The sequence below is a fragment of the Ranitomeya variabilis genome, chromosome 4 (assembly GCF_051348905.1).
Source record: "Ranitomeya variabilis isolate aRanVar5 chromosome 4, aRanVar5.hap1, whole genome shotgun sequence".
Taxonomy (NCBI): Eukaryota; Metazoa; Chordata; class Amphibia; order Anura; family Dendrobatidae; genus Ranitomeya; species Ranitomeya variabilis.
In genome coordinates this window covers 627,557,966-627,580,686 of record NC_135235.1, presented here as the reverse complement: position 1 = coordinate 627,580,686, position 22,721 = coordinate 627,557,966, and the positions used below count along the sequence as shown (strand labels likewise).

The 22,721-nt window shown below is 44.9% G+C and overlaps 1 protein-coding gene across 1 annotated transcript in view; it reads left to right on the top strand.

Moving 5' to 3' along the window:
- The window catches only part of TRIM16 (tripartite motif containing 16), a 31,482-nt gene extending 28,676 nt beyond the window's left edge, over nucleotides 1–2,806 (top strand). The window contains exon 6 of the mRNA XM_077253587.1: nucleotides 1,678–2,806. Within this exon, the coding sequence (XP_077109702.1) occupies nucleotides 1,678–2,459 (782 nt within the window). The 3' untranslated portion in view covers nucleotides 2,460–2,806. The remainder of the gene's footprint in view (nucleotides 1–1,677) is intronic.
- Nucleotides 2,807–22,721: the final 19,915 nt, after the last annotated feature.

The window sequence follows — 22,721 nt, the reverse complement described above, 5'->3', positions numbered from 1 at the left end:
TCAGGCCCCCGACACTTTCAATATTCACCTGCTTCTCGTTCCAGCCGCCGCTCCATCTTCCGCCTCCTCCGCACTGACTCTCAGGCAAAGGCACGCACTAACTATGTCATCGCGCCCTCTGACCTCAGCGTCATGGACGGAGCGGCGGCTGGAGCGAGGAGAGGTGAATATCGCGCAGCACTCCCCCTCCCCGTTATACTCACCTGCTCCTGGCGCGGTGCAGTCCCTGGTTTCCCGGCGCTGCTGCTTCCTGTACTGAGCGGTCACCGTTACCGCTCATTACAGTAATGAATATGCGCCTCCTCCCCTATGGGAGGTGGAGCCGCATATTCATTACTGTACTGAGCGGTACCATGTGACCGCTCAGTACAGGAAGAAGCTGGGGCGCCGGGCAGCCAGGGACCTGCAGGGACCGCACCAGGAGTAGGTGAGTATAATTAGACAGCCCCCGCTCCCTGGCCCTGAAAACCTCTGGATACGCCACTGGGCGGGCCCCTAAGCACTCCGGGCCCGGTCGCAGCTGCGACCCCTGCGACCGTGGTTGTTAAGCCCCTGCTACCGACGGACCCGGTCCTCTGTCGATGAGCACCAACTCTAATTTCCATTGCACCTTTCTGACCCCCCCCTATGTCTGTCCACTCTTCGGAATAGAGGGGACACAGCACTGCTCAAAAATATGGGAACAATTGTATCACAGTATAACCCTAAGTTAATTTAAAGCTTGGGGAGAGATTGTGAATCGATGTCACTGGCTTTGGTGGAAATGACAGTTACTATAGGAACACCAGAGAAAATCAGCAAGACAACCTCAAAATGAGGAAAAAAAACAGAACTGGTTTTGCAGGTTGTGGCAACAGACACTTCTCCTCTCCTGATCCTTTTTTTTTTTCCCCCTCGTATCCTTACCACCTCATGCGACCATTAGTAATATCTGCAGCCTAATGAGGCTTTTATTTATCTCGGTTGATGACTATCACTGGCTTGGAAACTGGCTTGGCCACTATCGCTAACTTGTCAACTCAGTGGGAGACTAGCCCTTGTTGATGGTTTTGGTCTTTGTTGATGACTTGCCCTCAAGTGATGACTTTGGTTTCCCTTGACCAGTCATTTTGTTCTCAACAAATTGCAAAATTTATATCTGTAAAGATTTTCACCTTCTCTTTTGTTTGAGATCTGATGTGTGATTTTCTTTATTTTTTTTTTTGAGCACTGTACATGAGGATCACTTCTGAGGAGGAGATCCCATCTGCAGTAGAAATTTCTGAGAAGGACTTGATATTCCAGTGTGTAACTTTATCCTCCCAATTCTATCTAGGTCACACTCTCCTGTTAACAGTATCAGTACCTGAGACTCTGCCAGGCGCGGGTGGGTGGGGCTGGGTTAATTATCATTTAATGTACTTGTTCAGCTCCAGAGATAGTTTTACGACATCATAAAGCCGTCCTGTAGCAATATCTTTGTGCTGAACACTAAATACAGACTCTATATAATCTCCCATCAGCAAAGAGCCGCCTCCAGAACGGAAGCAGATTGCAAGACAAAATAAAAAAAACCTTAGGACCAGGTGCCAGGATGTAGCGATCGGTTGAAGCCCATTGGTGCCACGATCACTAAAAACAACTTGTTAGGAGTTATATTAAACACCATCTTTACATTTAATGTTTTTGTGATTGCAGATAAGTCAAATGTCACCCTGGACCCGGTGACTGCTCACTGCTTCCTGAGGCTACTACAAAACAACCGAAAAGTGAACAATGCCTCCCCGTGGCAGCAGTCCTACCCGGAGCACCCAGAAAGATTTGAGTACTGGCGTCAGGTTCTGAGCGATGAAAGCTTTTACGTGGGTCGCCATTACTTTGAGGTTGAGTTCAAAGGTGAGGTCCTCTACATTGGTGTGACCTACAAGTGCATTAACCGGAAAGGGACAGAAAGTAACAGCACAATCATCGGAAATGATTTCTCGTGGTCCATTAAGTGGAACGGTAAAGATTTTTCAGCTTGGCACAGCGACGTGGAGACCCCACTAAAGACAGGAAAGTTTTCCAGAATTGGAGTTTATATCAATTACCAGAGAGGCACTGTGGCATTTTACGGGCTCAAGGACACCATGACTCTCCTGCACAGGTTTGAGGGCTCTTTTTCTGAACCCCTTTATGCTGCGTTTTGGCTTCCAAAAAAGGAAAGTTCGGTGACCATAATTAGTCCAGATGACATGGTCCAACCGGTACCAAGCATGAATGCCAAGGTAGTGACCGGCGCTTCTAAGGAGACCATCATGTTAACTACCACAAAGACAGAAGTCTTGGTCAATACCACAATTCAGACCATCAAAGTGGAGACCAGTAACGGTCAAGAGGTCACGGATTTGGTCAAGTCAACACCGTCTACTATCATAGTATCCAATGGAGAACTGGAATGGAGGGACAACCAGCCCAGCACTAAGGTCACCACCATCTGACATTGCGTCTCAGTTTTGGACCCTTTTAAAATTCAATATCTATTTGGTTTGTCCTTTAGTGAAATATGGATATAATGAATCATGAGATGTATAACCTAATGCTGGACTGTATTGCAACCACTCCTGTAGAAGAAAAATGTAATGACCACTTTTAGGATGTAGAAATGTGCCCAGGGTAGTTGACACTTAACTACCCCCACTCCAATTGACTACTCATGCCAGATGATATAAAAATGTCACACCACAGAGATATTCTTCATGGCAATGATGTTTCCTCCAGACACATACGTAAAATGTGCGTTTATTTAAATTCTATAATAAATAGCATTTTTGATGGAAAATTAAAAGTTCTCAAACATTACATGAAGCAAACCTCTCAACTCTGAATGGAACGAAAGGTGGGCACAAACTACGGTAATCAAAGAATGTTTAAAGCCCCCAATACCCATGGCTCTGTTCCACATCAACATCCGCACACACGGCTCTGCGCCACTTGCACACATTTTTCTTGAGTCCTGCTCCTCGTCTTTTGCTTCCATTGCCTAGTCTTGTGACCTGAAAATGTGATCCAAGGGTTCCAATAGGACCTTTAATCTTTAACATAAATGGAATAGTGGAGGAATGACCGGTCAGATCCTTTCTTCACTGTTGTATTCAACTTTCTGTGTCATGAGCAGGGGTGTAACTATAACAGGTGCAGAGGTTGCAATCGCATCACGGCCCTGGAGCCTAGGGGGCCCTAAAAGTCCCTTTGGCCTATAGAAAAAACTATTGCTATTAAAGATTTAAAATATTTGGGGGTCCCGTTGGAGCTTTCGCATCGGGGCCCATGAGTTTCAAGTTACGCCATTGGCCATGAGGATACACATGAAGCTGAAGTTGGGGCATGCCCTAGACCTTCTAGGAGAGCAGAACACCTTCTCAAATTTTGGACAGTTTTGCTTGATTCAGGAAGGTTGGAAGGATGAGCGAGGATATCTAGCGTGGAAACTTTATGTGCCTTCAAAAGAAACTTCCTGCCATACCACATATTACCACGAGATGGCATTTAATGTCTATCTTCCAAATAAGAAATGTAAAATTACAGCACTAAGGTTTGTCAAAGTCACTTTATACAAAGCCCCGGGTAAAATTAAACAGAATTTCCCACAGAGAGTAGATGAAGTTGTCGTCTACTTGACTAACAGCTCTCTATATACACTGTTATCTTATCATGATTTTTCAAACTTTTTTCACCTTAAATGTCTCATATAGTTTTTCAATTGAATCGTAAAGATTATCTAAGGCTACGTTCACATTTGCGTCGGCGCCGCAGCGCACAACGCAAACAAAAACGCGGCAAAACGCATGCTAAAACGCTGCGTTTTGCGCCGCATGCGTCCTTTTTGGCCGAAAGTTGGACGCAAAAAAAATGCAACTTGATGCGTTTCTTGCGTCCAACGCTTGCGGCCATGCGGCGCAAAACGCAGCACAACGCATGTCCATGCGCCCCCATGTTAAATATAGGGGCGCATGACGCATGCGGCGACGCTGCGGCGCCCGACGCTGCGGCGCTGACCGTAAATGTGAACGTAGCCTAATATCTTTTTGGGTGGAAATATAAAAATAAAATCCTTTTCAGTAGCACCCCCAATTGGTCAGATTGTGAGGACAGCGCCATCTTCAGGTCACCCACCGATTTTCAATTTGATTCAGGTATGGGCTGTGGCTGGGCCAGGGGCGGACACAGACTGCAGAGGGCCCCTGTGCAAGAAATCTTCCCAGCCCCCCCCCCCCCCCATAGCGCAACAAAGTTATGTAAACCTATAGGTTGTAATATTTATCAGTTTAGAGCACAACTATCAACTCTAAATAATACATTTAAGTTCCATACCTAACAATTGAATATAACAAAGCAGTCATGCAATTGATGTCATATCTGCACAGCAGACACTTGCAGGTCATCCTGTCAGCCAATCACAGATGTGCTTGTAAGGCAGTGTGTGATTGGCTGAGGGGTAACCATGCACAAATGTCACTGTGCACTCCATATAACCTTAAACATGTACCAGGCGCTCTGTAGATCTCTATCCCCTTCCACCCCCTATATAGTGGATCGATCATTTTAATACATTTATTCCAGGGGGGCCGGTCCTTCCCCTACCTAGACCAGTGATTAATTAATTCCTCCCCTCACCCCTCCATTTTCATGCGTAATGTGTGCACGAACCACTGCCTGTGCACAGCAACAGTGAGTCACAAGCAGAGCAAGCAGGGGTGGGATTCAAATTTTTAACAGGTTCTGTGTTTGTGTAGGAAAATCACACCCATTTTTTAAGCCACACCCATTTACACACACCTTTTCCTCAAATGTATACAAGTAGGGGCCCAGTTAAACCATACTTCCCAACTTTTGAAGAGGGGAAAGAGGGATAAAGTTTGTGGCGCGCCGCCGGAAATTTTAAGCCACGCCTCTAACCACACCCATTTCACAACTAGTCACACCCATATCCACATCCCAACCACAGCCATTTAGCATTGCTGATCACACTGTTTCATAAACAATAATTATAAACAAAAAATATGGCCACACATGATGCTCCATACTGTATAATGGCCACACATGATGCTCCATACTGTATAATGGCCACACATGATGCTCCATACTGTATAATGGCCACACATGATGCTACATTATGTATAATGGCCACACATGATGCCACATACTGTATGATAGCCACATAGTGCTACATACTGTAGAATGGCCACACATGATGCTACATACTGTATGATGGCCACACATGATGCTACATACTGTATGATGGCCCCACATGATACTACATGCTGTATAATGGCCACACATGATACTGCGTACAGTATAATGGCCACACATAGTTGCTACACACACGGCTCCGCTCCGTACACCTTGCATACATGGCTCTGCGCCGTACACCTCATACACACACGGCTCCGCTCCGTACACCTCATACACACACAGTTCCGCTCCGTACACCTCATACACACACACGGCTCCGCTCCGTACACCTCATACACACACGGCTCCGCTCCGTACACCTCATATACACACACGGCTCTGCTCTGTACACCCCATACACACACACACGGCTCCGCTCCATACACCTCATACACACACACGGCTCTGCTCCGTACACCTCATACACACACGGCTCTGCTCTGTACACCTCATACACACACGGCTCCGCTCCGTACACCTCATACACACACGGCTCCGCTCCGTACACCTCATACACACACACACACACACGGCTCCGCTCCGTACACCTCATACACACACACGGCTCTGCTCTGTACACCTCATACACACACACACACACACGGCTCTGCTCTGTACACCTCATACACACACACGGCTCTGCTCCGTACACCTCATACACACACGGCTCCGCTCCGTACACCTCATACACACACGGCTCCGCTCCGTACACCTCATACACACACGGCTCTGCTCCGTACACCTCATACACACACGGCTCCGCTCCGTACACCTCATACACACACACACACGGCTCTGCTCTGTACACCTCATACACACACACACACACACACACGGCTCTGCTCTGTACACCTCATACACACACACGGCTCCGCTCCGTACACCTCACACACACGGCTCCGCTCTGTACACCTTGTACACACACACGCGGCTCTGCTACTTCCACACTGTAAACAACTCCTGACCCCACACATAAGCTTACCTTCTAGCACCATGACAGCACAGCAGAGTCCTGCAATACACGGAGGCCCTGATAATGTGACTCCTGACTCCTCCCCTCCTGTGACCTCATCACAGGCCCTGTGCGCAGAGCAGCGGCAGCCGTACATGTGATGTGCGGCTCTCTGCGGGTGGAGGGATACAGCTCTGAGCAAGCTTCAGTGACTCACTGTGACTGAGAGGCCCTCCCCCTCCCTCCTCCTCTCTTCCTGGTCCAGCGTCTGCTACTCCTCACTTCACCTCACCGCAGCAGTGACAGCAGCATAATATATGCTAGCAGGGGAGGAGCGGGGCCCATTTAACCGTCATATCACATGCGTGCAGCAGAGCGGGCCCCCCTGCTTCTCCTGTTAGCAGTAATACTACCGCCAGCTGTCATTCACATTCATTGCTTTGTATGCCCGCTCTGGGCCCCTGTGTGGTTGCACAGGTTGAACAGGCGCTATGTCCGCCCATGGCCAGCAGCATCTAAGAGGTTAAACAGATATGCACAGTGACAACACTGATCGAGGCTGATGCAGCAAGTTGTCAGCTATAGTGTACAGCCGACAGCTGCTGGATTGACACCTGCATGGGAAGGCTAGTCTCTTACATCTCAGGTCAGATAAAAGACGTATTGGCGGTCATTAACCCCTTCCAGACCCATGACGCCACGTAGGCGTCATGAAAACCCATGCCAATCCGACCCATGACGCCTATGTGGCGTCATGGAATAATCGCGTCGCTGCAGAGCGGGTGAAAGGGTTAACTCCGATTTCACCCGTTCTGCAGGGACAGGGGGAGTGGTACTTCAGCCCAGGGGGGGTGGATTCACCCCCCCCCCGTGGCTACGATCGCTCTGATTGGCTGTTGAAAGTGAAACTGCCAATCAGAGCGATTTGTAATATTTCACCTAAAAAACTGGTGAAATATTACAATCCAGCCATGGCCGATGCTGCAATATCATCGGCCATGGCTGGAAATACTGAAGTGACCCCCCCCCCACCCCACCCCACCCCACCCCACCGATCGCCCCCCCCAAGCCACCGATCTGTCCCGTAGTCCCCTCCGTCCTGTGCTCCGCTCCCCCGTCCTCCTGTCCGCTCCCCCCGTGCTCCTATGTCACCCCCCCGTGCGCCGACGCCCCCCCCCCCGTGCCCCGATCTCCCCCCCCTTATACTTACCGAGGCTCCCGGTGCCCGTCCGCCTCCTCCATGGGCGCCGCCATCTTCCAAAATGGCGGGCGCATGCTCAGTGCGCCCGCCGAATCTGCCGGCCGGCAGATTTATTACAAAGTACATTTTGATCGCTGTGGTAGGTTCTATCACAGCGATCAAAATAAAAAAAATAATAAATAAACCCCCCCCCTTTATCACCCCCATAGGTAGGGACAATAATAAAATAAAGAAAATATTTTTTTTTCTTTTTCCACTAGGGTTAGGGTTAGAACTAGGGTTAGAACTAGGGGTAGGGTTAGGGTTACGGGTTAGGGTTAGGGGTAGGGCTAGGGTTATGGCATGTGCACAGAGTGCGGATTTGGCTGCGGATCCGCAGCGGATTGGCTGCGGATCCGCAGCAGATTGGCCGCGGATCCGCAGTGGATTGGCCGCTGCGAATTCGTAGCAGTTTTCCATCAGGTTTACAGTACCATGTACACCTATGGAAAACCAAATCCGCTGTGCCCATGGTGCGGAAAATTCCGTGCAGAAACGCTGCGTTGTATTTTCCGCAGCATGTCAATTCTTTGTGCGGATTCCGCACACCTGTTCCTCAATAGGAATCCGCAGGTGAAATCCGCACAAAAAAACACTGGAAATCTGCTGTAAATCCGCAGGTAAAACGCAGTGCCTTTTACCTGCAGATTTTTCAAAAATCGTGCGGAAAAATCTCACACGAATCCGCAACGTGGGCACATAGCCTTAGGGTTAGGGTTGAAATTAGAGTTAGGGTTGGAATTAGGGCTAGGGTTGGAAATAGGGTTAAGATTAGGCTTGTGGTTAGGGTTACAGATAGGGTTAGGGGTGCGTTGGGGTTACAGTTCTGGTTAGGGTTGGGATTAGGGTTAGGGTTGGGATTAGGGTTAGGATTAGGGTTGGAATTAGGGTTACGGGTGTGTTGCGATTAGGGTTGTGGTTAGGGGTGTGTTGGGGTTAGGGTTGTGATTAGGGTTATGGCTACAGTTGGGATTAGGATTAGGGGTGTGTTGGGGTTAGTGTTGAAGTTAGAATTGAGGGGTTTCCACTGTTTAGGCACATCAGGGGTCTCCAAACGCAACATGGCGCCACCTGTTGTGGATTCTGTTTTTGGGCTCCCTCTGGTGGTTACAGCTGGTACTGGGTGACTTTGGTGGGTTGCGGTCTCTGGTTTCCACCTGTCCATCAGAGGCTGGGTGTTTCCTATTTAACCTGGCTTTCCTGTCATTCCCTTGCCGGCTATCAATGTATCAGTGTGTCTCTGTTACCTTTGCTACCTGCTCCTAGGCCTTCAAGACAAGCTAAGTCTAGATTTCCCTGTTTCATGTTTGCTTTCATGTTTTTAGTCCAGCTTGCAGATATGTAATTCTCTGCTGCTGGTTGCTCTAGTGGGCTGAAATTACCACTCATGTACCATGAGTTGGCACATGAGTTCAAGTAATTTCAGGATGGTATTTTGAAGGGTTTTAAGCTGACCGCGCAGTTCACCTTTTGTATCCTCTACTATCTAGCTTAAGCGGGCCTCATTTTGCTGAATCTGTTTTCATAACTACGTTTGTGCCTTCCTCTCATTTCACCGTCATTATATGTGGGGGGCTGCTATTTCTGTGGGAATATTTCTCTGGAGGCAAGATAGGTCTGTGATTCTTCTGATAGGGGTAGCTAGATCTACGGCTGGCGCGAGACGTCTAGAGTCCCCCCAGGAACGTTCCCCGGCTGCTGTTAGTTGAGTGTTGAGGTTCAGGATCGCGGTCAGCTCAGGTTCCATCACCCTAGAGCTCGTCCTGTTTTTGCCCGTGTTATGTGTTTAATTCCCTGCCATTGGGAACATGACAGCCACCATTGATTCCAGCCAATCTTGCGTTCAAAAAGTCAAATGGTGCTCCCTCCCTTCCAAGCCCCGACGTGCGCCCAAACAGTGGTGTACCCCCACATTTGGGGTACCAGCGTACTCAGGACAAACTGGGCAACAACTGTTGGGGTCCAATTTCTCCTGTTACCCTTGCAAAAATAAAAAATTACTTGCTAAAACATAATTTTTGAGGAAAGAACAATTATTTTTTATTTTCACGGCTCTGCGTTGTAAACTTCTGTGAAGCACTTGGGGGTTGAACGTGCTCATCACACATCTAGATAAGTTCCTTGGGGGGGTCTAGTTTCCAAAATGGGGTCACTTGTGGGGTGTTTCTACTGTTTAGGCACATCAGGGGCTCTGCAAATGCAATGTGACGCCCGCAGACCATTCCATCAAAGTCTGCATTTCAAATGTCACTACTTCCCTTCCGAGCCCTGACGTGTGCCCAAACAGTGGTTTACCCCCACATATAGGGTACCAGCACACTCACAACAAACTGAGCAACAAATATTGGGGCCCAATTTCTCCTGTTACCCTTGTGAAAATAAAAAATTGCTTGCTAAAACATCTTTTTTGAGGAAAGAAAAATGATTTTTTATTTTCACGGCTCTGCGTTGTAAACTTCTGTGAAGCACTTGGGGGTTGAACGTGCTCACCACACATCTAGATAAGTTCCTTGGGGGGTCTAGTTTCCAAAATGGGGTCACTTGTGGGGGGTTTCTACTGTTTAGGCATATCAGGGGCTCTGCAAAAGCAACCTGACGCCCGCAGAGCATTCCATCAAAGTCTGCATTTCAAAACATCACTACTTCCCTTCCGAACCCCGACGTGTGCCAAAACAGTGGTTTACCCCCACATATGGGGTATCAGCGTACTCAGGAGAAACTGGACAACAACTTTTGGGGTCCAATTTCTCCTGTTACACTTGGGAAAATAAAAAATTGTGGGCTAAAAAATCATTTTTGAGAAAAGAAATTTTTTTTTTTATTTTCATGGCTCTGCGTTATAAACTTCTGTGAAGCACTTGGGGGTTCAAAGTGCTCACCACACATCTAGGTTAGTTCCTTGGGAGGTCTAGTTTCCAAAATGGGGTCACTTGTGTGGGAGCTCCAATGTTTAGGCACACAGGGGCTCTCTGAACGCGACATGGTGTCCGCTAATGATTGGAGCTAATTTTCCATTCAAAAAGCCAAATGGCGTGCCTTCCCTTCCGAGCCCTGCCGTGCGCCCAAACAGTGGTTTACCCCCACATATGGGGTATCATCGTACTCAGGACAAACTGGACAACAACATTTGGGGTCCAATTTCTCCTATTACCCTTGGGAAAATAAAAAATTCTGGGCTAAAAATCATTTTTGAGGAAAGAAAAATTATTTTTTATTTTCACGGCTCTGCGTTATAAACTTCTGTGAAGCACCTGGGGGTTATAAGTGCTCACTATGCATCTAGATAAGTTCCTTGGGGGGTCTAGTTTCCAAAATGGGGTCACTTGTAGGGGATCTCCAATGTTTAGGCACACAGGGGCTCTCCAAACGCGACATGGTGTCCGCTAACGATTGGAGCTAATTTTCCATTCAAAAAGTCAAATGGCACGCCTCCCCTTCCGAGCCTTGCCGTGCACCCAAACAGTGGTTTACCCCCACATATGAGGTATCGGCGTACTCAGGAGAAATTGCCCAACAAATTTTAGGATCCATTTTATTCTGTTGCCCATGTGAAAATGAAAGAATTGAGGCTAAAAGAAATTTTGTGTGAAAAAAAAGTACTTTTTCATTTTTGCGGATCAATTTGTGAAGCACCTGGGGGTTTAAAGTGCTCACTATGCCTCTAGATAAGTTCCTTGGGGGGTCTAGTTTCCAAAATGGGGTCACTTGTGGGGGAGCTCCAATGTTTAGGCACACAGGGGCATTCCAAAAGCGACATGGTGTCCGCTAACGATAGAGATAATTTTTCATTCAAAAAGTCAAATGGCGCTCCTTCCCTTCCGAGCCTTACTATGTGCCCAAACAGTGGTTTACCCCCACATGTGAGGTATCGGTGTACTCAGGAGAAATTGCCCAACAAAATTTAGGATCCATTTTATCCTGTTGCCCATGTGAAAATGAAAAAATTGAGGCTAAAATAATTTTTTGGGAAAAAAAAAGTACTTTTTCATTTTTACGGATCAATTTGTGAAGCACCTGGGGGTTTAAAGTGCTCACTATGCTTCTAGATAAGTTCCTTGGGGGGTCTAGTTTCCAAAATGGGGTCACTTGTGGGGGAGCTCCAATGTTTAGGCACACGGGGGCTCTCCAAACGCGACATGGTGTCCGCTAAAGATTGGAGCCAATTTTTCATTCAAAAAGTCAAATGGCGCTCCTTCCCTTCCGAGCCCTGCGTGCGCCCAAACAGTGGTTTACCCCCACATATGAGGTATCAGCATACTCAGGACAAATTGGACAACAACGTCCGTGGTCCAGTTTCTCCTTTTACCCTTGGGAAAATAAAAAAATTGTTGCTAAAAGATCATTTTTGTGACTAAAAAGTTAAATGTTCATTTTTTACTTCCATGTTGCTTCTGCTGCTGTGAAACACCTGAAGGGTTAATAAACTTCTTGAATGTGGTTTTGAGCACCTTGAGGGGTGCAGTTTTTAGAATGGTGTCACTTTTGGGTATTTTCAGCCATATAGAACCCTCAAAATGACTTCAAATGTGAGGTGGTCCCTAAAAAAAAAATGGTTTTGTAAATTTTGTTGTAAAAATGAGAAATCACTGGTCAAATTTTAACCCTTATAACTTCCTAGCAAAAAAAAAATTTGTTTCCAAAATTGTGCTGATGTAAAGTAGACATGTGGGAAACGTTATTTATTAACTATTTTGTGTCACATAACTCTCTGGTTTAACGGAATAAAAATTCAAAATGTGAAAATTGCGAAATTTTCAAAATTTTCGCCAAATTTCCATTTTTTTCACAAATAAACGCAGAAATTATCGACCTAAATTTACCACTAACATGAAGCCCAATATGTCACGAAAAAACAATCTCAGAATCGCTAGGATCCGTTGAAGCGTTCCTGAGTTATTACCTCATAAAGGGACACTGGTCAGAATTGCAAAAAACGGCAAGGTCATTAAGGCCAAAATAGGCTGGGTCATGAAGGGGTTAAGAGGTTAAACATTAAGATCCATTTGCTGTGTTGTTAGCTGCTAACAGACCACAGCTTTTGGTGTAAAATACAACTAAAAAACTGTCAGGAAAATCCAACTAGAACAGCTAAAATTTTTATATGGGGTTAAACTGAATCCCTGTAAATTATGGCAGCTGAATACTATGTAATGAGTGTAATATGATTGGCAAATTCTTAACACAACCAAATAGAAAGGTGTTAGGCCTCATTAAGATGCGATGTGGTACTGTGTTCCCTCTAGATGCTAAAACACCACTCTAAAATATATTAATGCTGTGTGCAAGCGCCCTAGAAAAGTGCCCACATTTTGCCCCCTAGAAAGTAATAATGCCCTGGGTGCCCCTTTGGCAGCCACAATAACCTGAATTCCCCTATAACAATAAGTGTCCACTTAACATTTATTAATCTCCCAAGCACCCCCGTACAACTCCCCTCTACACAGTATGATGCTCTTTTATACATTAGTATCCCCCACACATTATACTGACCCCGTAGTAGCCCCTAAACTGTTTGATGGCTACAACAGTCCATGATGGCCTCCACACTGTACAAATATCCCACATTATCTTCCACACTGTATGATGGCCTCCTCACTGTGATCCCCATACTGTATGATGGCCCCCTAAATAGTCTCCATATAGTATAATGCACCAGATACTCCTCAATGTAAAGCTTGAGACTAGACTGGATGGCGCGAGCAAGAATTGTGGCCCCACGGTGCCACAAACCAGACTTACCCTGGAGGGGCATGACTAAGCAGCTACCTTGGTGTTCGCTGGAGCCTCTAGCGGTGAGGTCAGGTTTGTGCGGCAGGTAGCTGACAGGTACCACTCCAGGGTGGCGTCTGGCAGTAGCAGCTGACCCCCAAGGGGACAGGACACTGTAAAGACAGGTGCAGGTAAGTACTGTAGATATACTGTCTGGCTCAGCTGAAGTACTGGCAGGCACGGGAGATGTTCAGGCGGGCAGTTGACACTGGCAGGCAGGTGGGCAAAGTTCAGACTGGAGGTACAGGAACAGTTTTGGGAAGGACTAGGATACAGGCAGGTAAGAGTGGGATGATACAGGAATGAGTAGGACCCAGTTCAGACTGGGCAGACAGGATCAGTTTCGGAAAGGACTGGGACACAAGCAGGTACAACTGGAATACAGGGCCAGGTAGGACCCAGTTCAGACTAGGAGCATTTTCAGGAATGACTAAGACACAGACAAATACAACTCAAATACAGGAACAGATAGGATCCAGTTCAGACTGGACAGACAAGTAGACGCAGATGTGGCACAGGTGCAGAGCCACAGACATATATATATATATATATATATATATATATATATACACAGTTAGGTCCATATATATTTGGACAGAGACAACCTTTTTCTAATTTTGGTTATAGACATTACCACAATGAATTTTAAACAAAACAATTCAGATGCAGTTGAAGTTCAGACTTTCAGCTTTCATTTGAGGGTATCCACATTAAAATTGGATGAAGGGTTTAGGAGCTTCCGCTCCTTAACATGTGCCATCCTGTTTTTAAAGGGACCAAAAGTAATTGGACAATTGACTCCAAGGCTATTTCATGGACAGTTTTGGGCAATCCCTTCATTATGTCATTCTGAATTAAGCAGATAAAAGGCCTGGAGTTGACTTGAGGTGTGGTGCTTGCATTTGGAAGGTTTTGCTGTGAAGTAAACATGCGGTCAAAGGAGCTCTCCATGCAGGTGAAACAAGCCATCCTTAAGCTGCGAAAACAGAAAAAAACCCATCTGAAAAATTGCTACAATATTAGGAGTGGCAAAATCTACAGTTTGGTACATCCTGAGAAAGAAAGAAAGCACTGGTGAACTCATCAATGCAAAAAGACCTGGGTGCCCACAGAAGACAACAGCGGTGGATGATCGCAGAATAATCTCCATGGTGAAGAGAAACCTCTTCACAGCAGCCAACCAAGTGAACAGCACTCTCCAGGAGGTCGGCGTATCAATATCCAAATCTACCATAAAGAGAAGACTGCATGAAAGTAAATACAGAGGGTTCACTGCACGGTGCAAGCCACTCATAAGCATCAAGAATAAAAAGGCTATACTGGACTTTGCTAAAAAAACATCTAAAAAAGCCAGCACGGTTCTGGAAGAACATTCTTTGGACAGATGAAACCAAGATCAACCTCTACCAGAATGATGGAAAGAGAAAAGTATGGCGAAGGCGTGGTACAGCTCATGATCCAAAGCATACCACATCATCTGTAAAACACAGCGGAGGCAATGTGATGGCTTGGGCATGCATGGCTGCCAGTGGCACTGGGTCACTAGTGTTTATTGATGATGTGACACAGGACCGAAGCAGCCGAATGAATTCTGAGGTATTCAGAGCCATACTGTGTGCTCAGATCCAGCCAAATGCAGCCAAACTGGTTGGTTGTCGTTTCATACTACAGATGGACAATGACCCAAAACATAAAGCCAAAGCAACTCAGAAGTTTATTAAAACAAAGAAGTGGAATATTCTTGAATGGCCAAGTCAGTCACCTGATCTGAACCCAATTGAGCATGCATTTCACTTGTTATAGACTAAACTTCAGACAGAAAGGCCCATAAACAAACAGCAACTGAAAACCACTGCAGTGAAGGCCTGGCAGAGCATCAAAAAGGAGGAAACACAGCGTCTGGTGATGTCCATGAGTTCAAGACTTCAGGCAGTCATTGCCAACAAAGGATTTTCAACCAAGTACTAGAAATGAACATTTTATTTACAATTATTTAATCTGTCCAATTACTTTTGGTCCCTTTAAAAACAGGGTGGCACATATTAAGGAGCTGAAACTCCTAAACCCTTCATCCAATTTTAATGTGGATACCCTCAAATGAAAGCTGAAAGTCTGAACTTCAACTGCATCTGAATCGTTTTGTTTAAAATTTATTGTGGTAATGTCTAGAACCAAAATTAGAATAATGTTGTCTCTGTCCAAATATATATGGACCTAACTGTGTATATATATATATATATATATATATATATATATATATATATATATATATATAGCTGTAGAGTCCGGCGTTGCCTGGGCGCAGGAAATATCTATTGTTAGTTATAGCACCTCACTTCTCTTATTTTCCCATCACGCCTCTCATTTTCCCCCTCGAGAATGAACAGTTGCACTCAAAGTTCCTTTAAATTGCAAAAGTTGTGGCTTTTTATTTTCAATACACCAAAAGTAAGTGGTCCACCACAGTGGTATAAGGTAACGTTTCGACCCGCTGGGTCTTTATCAAACCTTACTCATATTAGAGAAACAATGAGGCGTTCTCATGTAAATTGCTGGAGTTAGGGGCTACTTGTATGCTGCATCAGGGAGCTGCGGTGGTGTATATACAGTAGTATAGCCGGGAACGCTAATGAAGCAAGAGGAGGCGGCGCCCGGCACGCACAGGCCCAGAGTGACGGCTGTGCTGTGTCTGATTAGGGGGGAAAGACCCGCCCCCGGGACGATTTCACGGTATGAGGGGACACATTTTGTAAGCGTTTATTTCAGCGTGTGCAGGGAGCATAACTAAAAGAGCCAGCTTGTCAGAATGCAGCATTAGTGCTGCACAAGGTGGCTCTTTTAGTTACAAACGCGTGGGGGGGGGTGACAGGTTCCCTTTAACTGCCAAAACCAAGCGACACTACTCTGTCCTCCTCCTCCTAGACCTGTCCTCTGCCTTTGACACAGTGGACCATTCTCTACTATTATAGACCCTCTCATCTCTTGGCATCACTAACTTGGCCCTATCTTGGATTTAGTCGTACCTAACAGACCGGACATTCAGCGTCTCCCACTTGCACACCACCTCCTCACCTCACCCCCTATCTGTCAGAGTCCCTCAAGGTTCAGTCCTAGGGCCTCTGATCTTCTCCATCTACACCTTTTGCCTTGGACATCTCATAGAGTCCTATGGTTTTCAGTATCATCTCTATACTGACGACACACAGATCTACATCTCTGGACTAGATATTACCTCCATACTAACCAGAATCCCACAATGTCTGTCGGCTATTTCATCCTTCTTCTCCGCTAGATTTCTAAAACTTTATATGGACAAAACAGAATTCATCATCTTTCCCCCATCTCACTTGACTCCCACAACAGACCTATCCATTAAAGTAAATGGCTGCTCTTTCTCCCCAGTCCCACAAGCTCGCTGCCTCGGGGTAATCCTTGACACTAATCTCTCCTTCAAACCACATATCCAAGCCCTTTCCACTTCCTGCCGGCTCCAACTCAAAAATATTTCCCAGATCCGTACATTCCTCAACCAAGAATCTGCAAAAACCATAGTCCATGCCCTCATCATCTCCCGCCTTGACTACTGCTACCTCCTGCTCTGTGGCCTCCCCTCTAACACTCCCATACACCTCCAATATATTCTAAACTCCGCTGCCCAACTAATCTACCTGTCCCCCCCGCTATTCCGCAGCCTCTCCCCTGTCAATCCCTGCACTGGCTCCCCATTACCCAACGACTCCAAATCAAAACCCTAACCATAGTATACAAAGCCATCCAAAACATGTCTCCTCCATGTCTCCCCTGTGACCTCGTCTCCCGGTACTTTCCTGCACGCAACCTCCGATCCTCACAAGATCTTCTTCTATACTCCCCTTTTATCTCCTCTTCCCACAATCGTATACAAGATTTCTCTCGCGCATCCCCCACACTCTGGAACTCTCTTTTCAACACATCAGACTCTCGCCTATCGTGGAAACCTTCAAAAAGACCCTGAAGACCTACCTCTTCCGACAAGCCTACAACCTGCAGTAACCACCTATATTCCAAACTGTTGCATGACCAGCTCTAACCTCGCCTACTGTATTCTCACCCATCCCTTGTAGATTGCGAGCCCTCGAGGGCAGGGTCCTCTCTCCTTATGTACCAGTCGTGACTTGTATTGATTAAGACTATTGTACTTGTTTTTTATTATGTATACCCCTCCTCACTTGTAAAGCGCCATGGAATAAATGGCGCTATAATAATAAATAATAATAATAATATAATGCTGCAACATATGCAGCGGTGAATTCCATTTTGTTGCAATGTTGCGAAGCAGGCGGGGGCTCAGTCATACTGCTCAGTAGCTCCAAAACCTGGTAACCATTCTTTTCTAACGTAAGAACAGTTGAGTGCCAACACATTGTTTTGGCAATGAACACCACCTTGTTCTGAAGGGTATATTCCTTTAAAGATATTGAACGTTCAAATGTAGTAAATGTCAAATGCAGCGAGCATCTGCTATAATGCCCAAACCTAAAGCAGCTATAATGTTTCTGGCATTGTCCCTTACTAAGTTGTCCAGTTGTAGTTGAAGAGGACTCATTCAATGATAGAACTTTCTGCCCTGTTGATGGGGACAGGGAGATGTCCATTGAGGAGGATGTGGAGGAAGCATATATTGTAAGCATTGCTTGGTGTGAAGGCATCACTAGTAAACTCCTGAGCCTCTTTGCTACTGCATAGCCACAGTTCAAATCATTGCTCTACTGGGACATGAATGGCATGGTAAGTCCTTGGCTGTAATTGCTGCTGTTGATTGTGGTGAACTTGGACATGAGGGAGTTGAGTCTCCACACAAACATTTATTGGGCACACATATGGCTAACCGACAATGTAACAAGGAAAGGGTTGGGTCTAATAAAGTAAGGAAATAAGTAGATCATGATGATGACAACACCAGCCAGGTACTTCTTGAGGATGCGGCCAGAAAGATGAGCAGAAGGGGTATGAGGACAGCATGAGCCATCTTCATATTGCTGGGCAGCTTGCTTTTCCCAAATGAGCAGGTGATTGCTTCATGTGCTCATGGAGAGCTGTACCTCATAGTTCATTCTAGCCTAGATGTCAATGGCTTACATTGCTTCTGCAGGAACTACAAATGATTCATTGTCCAAAACATGGAAAAGAATTCCTAAACCTGAGATGCCCGCATGTAAGACTCATCACCCCCCACTACCAGAACTGTTAGGCTCTGATGAATCTCATCCACCAACAGCAGTTAAAACCATCACCTGCTCTCGAGTTGACTGCAGAAAAAAACAGATCTGTAACCGGAAGATCTTTTGGCAGAACATTACCTCCACTCCTTATTGTTGATGTCATCATTCTCTTTCTAATCTCCCCAATCTGATTCCAAGGTTTTGTCCACCACACAATCATCATTTCTGACATGGCTGAAGGTTGCCTCAGATTTGCCCTAACTAGAAGTTCCACTGCCACCTTGCCTGTCAGTGCATCCCAGTTGAGAGAGCCATCAATATAGCAAAGTCTTTGAAGCATGTCCTTCATCTTGTCCCAAGTCATCTGTGCACAAAAGATGACTGTGCATCTCATCTAATAATTCGACTGGAAGATGTTGTTGTGAAATGTTGTCATTTGCACCCAAAGTGTTTGTGGCTTAGGGAACGAATGGACTGAACAGATTCAGGTATCATTAAAAGAATTGAGATTATGCAATGTAAAAGATTAAGAGTAGAACTGTACAGAACATTTACTAAAACTGACTGTGTCGTCAGAGGTAACATTATCTTTCTGTGATTGAGACCAGCGATGTGTCGTATATTCCATTACACCCTTTGATTCTTCCTCACCATCATTCTTGCCATAGATAATGGAAGCTGTTTTTTACTTGCATTTGATAGTGCCACTGCTTGGACGTCTAGTGGTATTGTTGGCGGTGATGCTGCTGCAGCTCCCCCATTTTTAGTTATGGTAGTTTTTTTTTTTCATCTACATCACTTTGTCCATTGCCATTTTTGCTCTTTCTATACATTATGTACACAAGTGTAACTAATATTTTCAAAAATGTTCAACCACAGTTATTCAACCCTTGGAAAAAAATAGGATTGAACATGAAATTTAAGGTAGATACACGTGATGGCCGGAAACCTAATACAACAACAGCCCCAGTATTGTTGTGCTGTGCACAGGTCTCATATTTGACTTCTTAAACAGGTGTGCAATAGCAGACCTGACCTGACCAGTGAAATAAGTATTGTTAAATGTATTTTCTATTTTGTTAATAAAATTAAATCCTCCTCACCTCATATGACATTAAGACCCCTGACTGTAGCTAATTCCTACAGTTAAGAAACCACACATCTTGTCCAGAGTTTCACTGTGCATGATTTTATATAAGGCTGTCAGACTCATCAAGATCATGTAGTAAAAAAAAAACAAACTAAAAATCTTCTAATAGTTTTCTAAAAAAAACCCCCTTATTTCAATGTCACCGATGATGTGGTTGCGGATTACGCTTCATAAATCGTTCACGTTCGCAGTCCCTGGGTGGTGATACTTTTTATTGCCTACGTTTAATATGAGCGGTTTTGTCTGCTCGTTTTCTGACACAAAAGTAGAATTTATACCCAATCTCCCTGGAAAATCTGTGACATTTCGACTCTGAAATGCCAAGCGTTCCGCTGAGCTTTCCCCGATTCTTCTGTACAGTTGAGAAGAAATTGCAGTTCATTTATTCTTGATTAGCTGGGTAATTGTTATGTGCAGACGCAGCTACTTGTGAGCTGATAGAAAGGCTGCACGTAATGAAATTAGGCCGTTTAGCTAATAATTGGCTACAGACGGTGTTTGCCCAAATAGTTGAAATTATCGCCATTCTGTAAATTTGTTACAATGTAATAATGCTATATTGAGCTTGTCGCTGGATGTGATTTTACCTCTGATAATACACACGACGTGGGTAACAATGATCAGAGGGATTTATATCAAAGGTCAATTCTAATCAAATAGGAGTATTATCTCATCAGCTCAGATCATATACTGCAAGTGTATATAGTGCAATGTTATAGTAGTTATATTCTTGTACATAGGGAGCAGTATTATAGTAGTTATATGCTTGTACATAGGGGCAGTATTATAGTAATTATATTCTTGTACATAGGAGCAGTGTTATAGTAGTTATATTCCTGTACATAGAGGCAGTGTTATAGTAGTTATATTCTTGTACATAGGGACAGTATTATAGAAGTTATATTCCTGTACATAGGGGCAGTATTATAGTAGTTATATTCTTGTATATAGGAGCAGTATTATGGTAGTTATATTCTTATACATAGGGACAGTATTATAGAAGTTATATTCCTGTACATAGAGGCAGTATTATGGTATATTCTTGTACATAGGGGCTGTATTATAGTAGTTAAATTCTTGTACAATGGGGGCAGTATTATAGTAGTTATATTCTTGTACATAGAGGCAGTATTATAGTAGTTATATTCTTGTACATAGGGACAGTATTATAGAAGTTATATTCCTGTACATAAGAGCAGTATTATAGTAGTTATATTCTTGTATATAGGAGCAGTATTATGGTAGTTATATTCTTATACATAGGGACAGTATTATAGAAGTTATATTCCTGTACATAGAGGCAGTATTATGGTATATTCTTGTACATAGGGGCTGTATTATAGTAGTTAAATTCTTGTACAATGGGGGCAGTATTATAGTAATTATATTCTTGTACATAGGAGCAGTGTTATAGTAGTTATATTCCTGTACATAGAGGCAGTGTTATAGTAGTTATATTCTTGTACATAGGGACAGTATTATAGAAGTTATATTCCTGTACATAAGGCAGTATTATGGTAGTTATATTCTTATACATAGGGACAGTATTGTAGAAGTTATATTCCTGTACATAGAGGCAGTATTATGGTATATTCTTGTACATAGGGACAGTATTATAGTAGTTATATTCCTGTACATAGGGTCAGTATTATAGTAGTTATATTCTTGTACATAGGAGCAGTATTATAGTAGTTATATTCTTGTACATAGGAGCAGTATTATAGTAGTTAAATTCTTGTACAATGGGGGCAGTATTATAGTAGTTATATTCTTGTACATAGGGGTAGTATTATAGTAGTTATATTCTTGTACACTGGGGCAGTATCATAGTAGCTATGTTCTTCTTCATAGGGGCAGTATTATAGCATTATTATAATTATTATTTAATAGTCGGACGTGTTGGGGCAAAGAACGGGATGGGGGACGTGTTGGGGCCAGAGGATGGGGGATATTCGGGAGAAGTCTTGGAGGCGGTTGGGTGAGGAGCGAATAAGTGTGGAGGAGAGAAGGAGGTCTTGGGAGGACCGGAGATTACGTGAGGGAAGATATCGGGAGATTAGTTCAGAGATGTATGGAGGAGACAGGTTATGGATGGCTTTGTAGGTCAGTATTAGTAATTTGAACTGGGGAATGGGAGCCAGTGAAGAGATTTGCAGAGGGGGGAAGCGGAGGAGTAGCGAGAAGAGAGATGAATTAGTCGGGCAGCAGAGTTAAGGATGGACTGGAAAGGTGAAAGGTTGTTACCAGGGAGGCCACAGGAAAGGATGTTGAAGTAGTCAAGTTGGGAGATGATGAGGGCATGCACAAGCATTTTAGTATAGTGACGGTTCAGGAAAGGGCAAATTCTGGAGATATTTTTGAGCAGGAGGTGACAGGAGGTGGAAGAGCTTGGATGTGCGGTTTGAAGGACAGGGCAGAGTCAAGGGTTACTCCTAGGCAGTGGACTTCCGGGGGAAAGCGTGATGTCTTTAATAGGTAAGGAAGATCTATGAGATGGAGGAAAGATGATGAGTTCAGATTTGTCAACATTGAGTTTGAGGAAGTGAGAGGAGAAGGAGGATATGGCTGATAGACACTTTGGGATTCTGGACAGCAGAGAGGTGACGTCTGGGCCAGAAAGTTAGATCTGAGTGTCATCAGCATAAAGGTGCTACTGGAATCCATGAGACTTTGAGTTGTCCCAGGCCAAGTGTATAGATTGAGAAGAGTCCTAGAACAGAGCCTTGGGGGACTCCAACAGAGAGGGTGGGATGAGGAGGTAGTGTGGGAGTGGGAGATGCTGAATGTGCGGTTGGAAAGGTATGAGGAGATCCAGGATAGGGCGAGGTCTTTGATGCCAAAGGAGGAGAGGATCTGTAGTAGGAGGCTGTGGTCAACTGTGTTGAAAGCAGAGGACAGGTCTAGAAGGCGGAGTATAGAGTATTGTCCATTAGCTTTGGCTGTAAGTAGGTCGTTAGTAATTTTAGTCAAGGCTGTCTCAGTTGTGTGATGGGGGCGGAAACCAGATTGTAGATTGTCAAAGAGAAAGTTAGATGAGAGGTGGGAGAAAAGTTCAGCGTGGACGTGCTGCTCCAGGAGTTTGGAAGCGAATTGGAGCAGCGATATGGGGCGAAAGCTGGACAAAGCAGTTGGATCGAGGGTTGGTTTTTGAAGGATTGGCGTGATTGTGGCATGTTTGAAAGCAGAAGGGAAGGTGCCAGAAGTTAGTGATAGGTT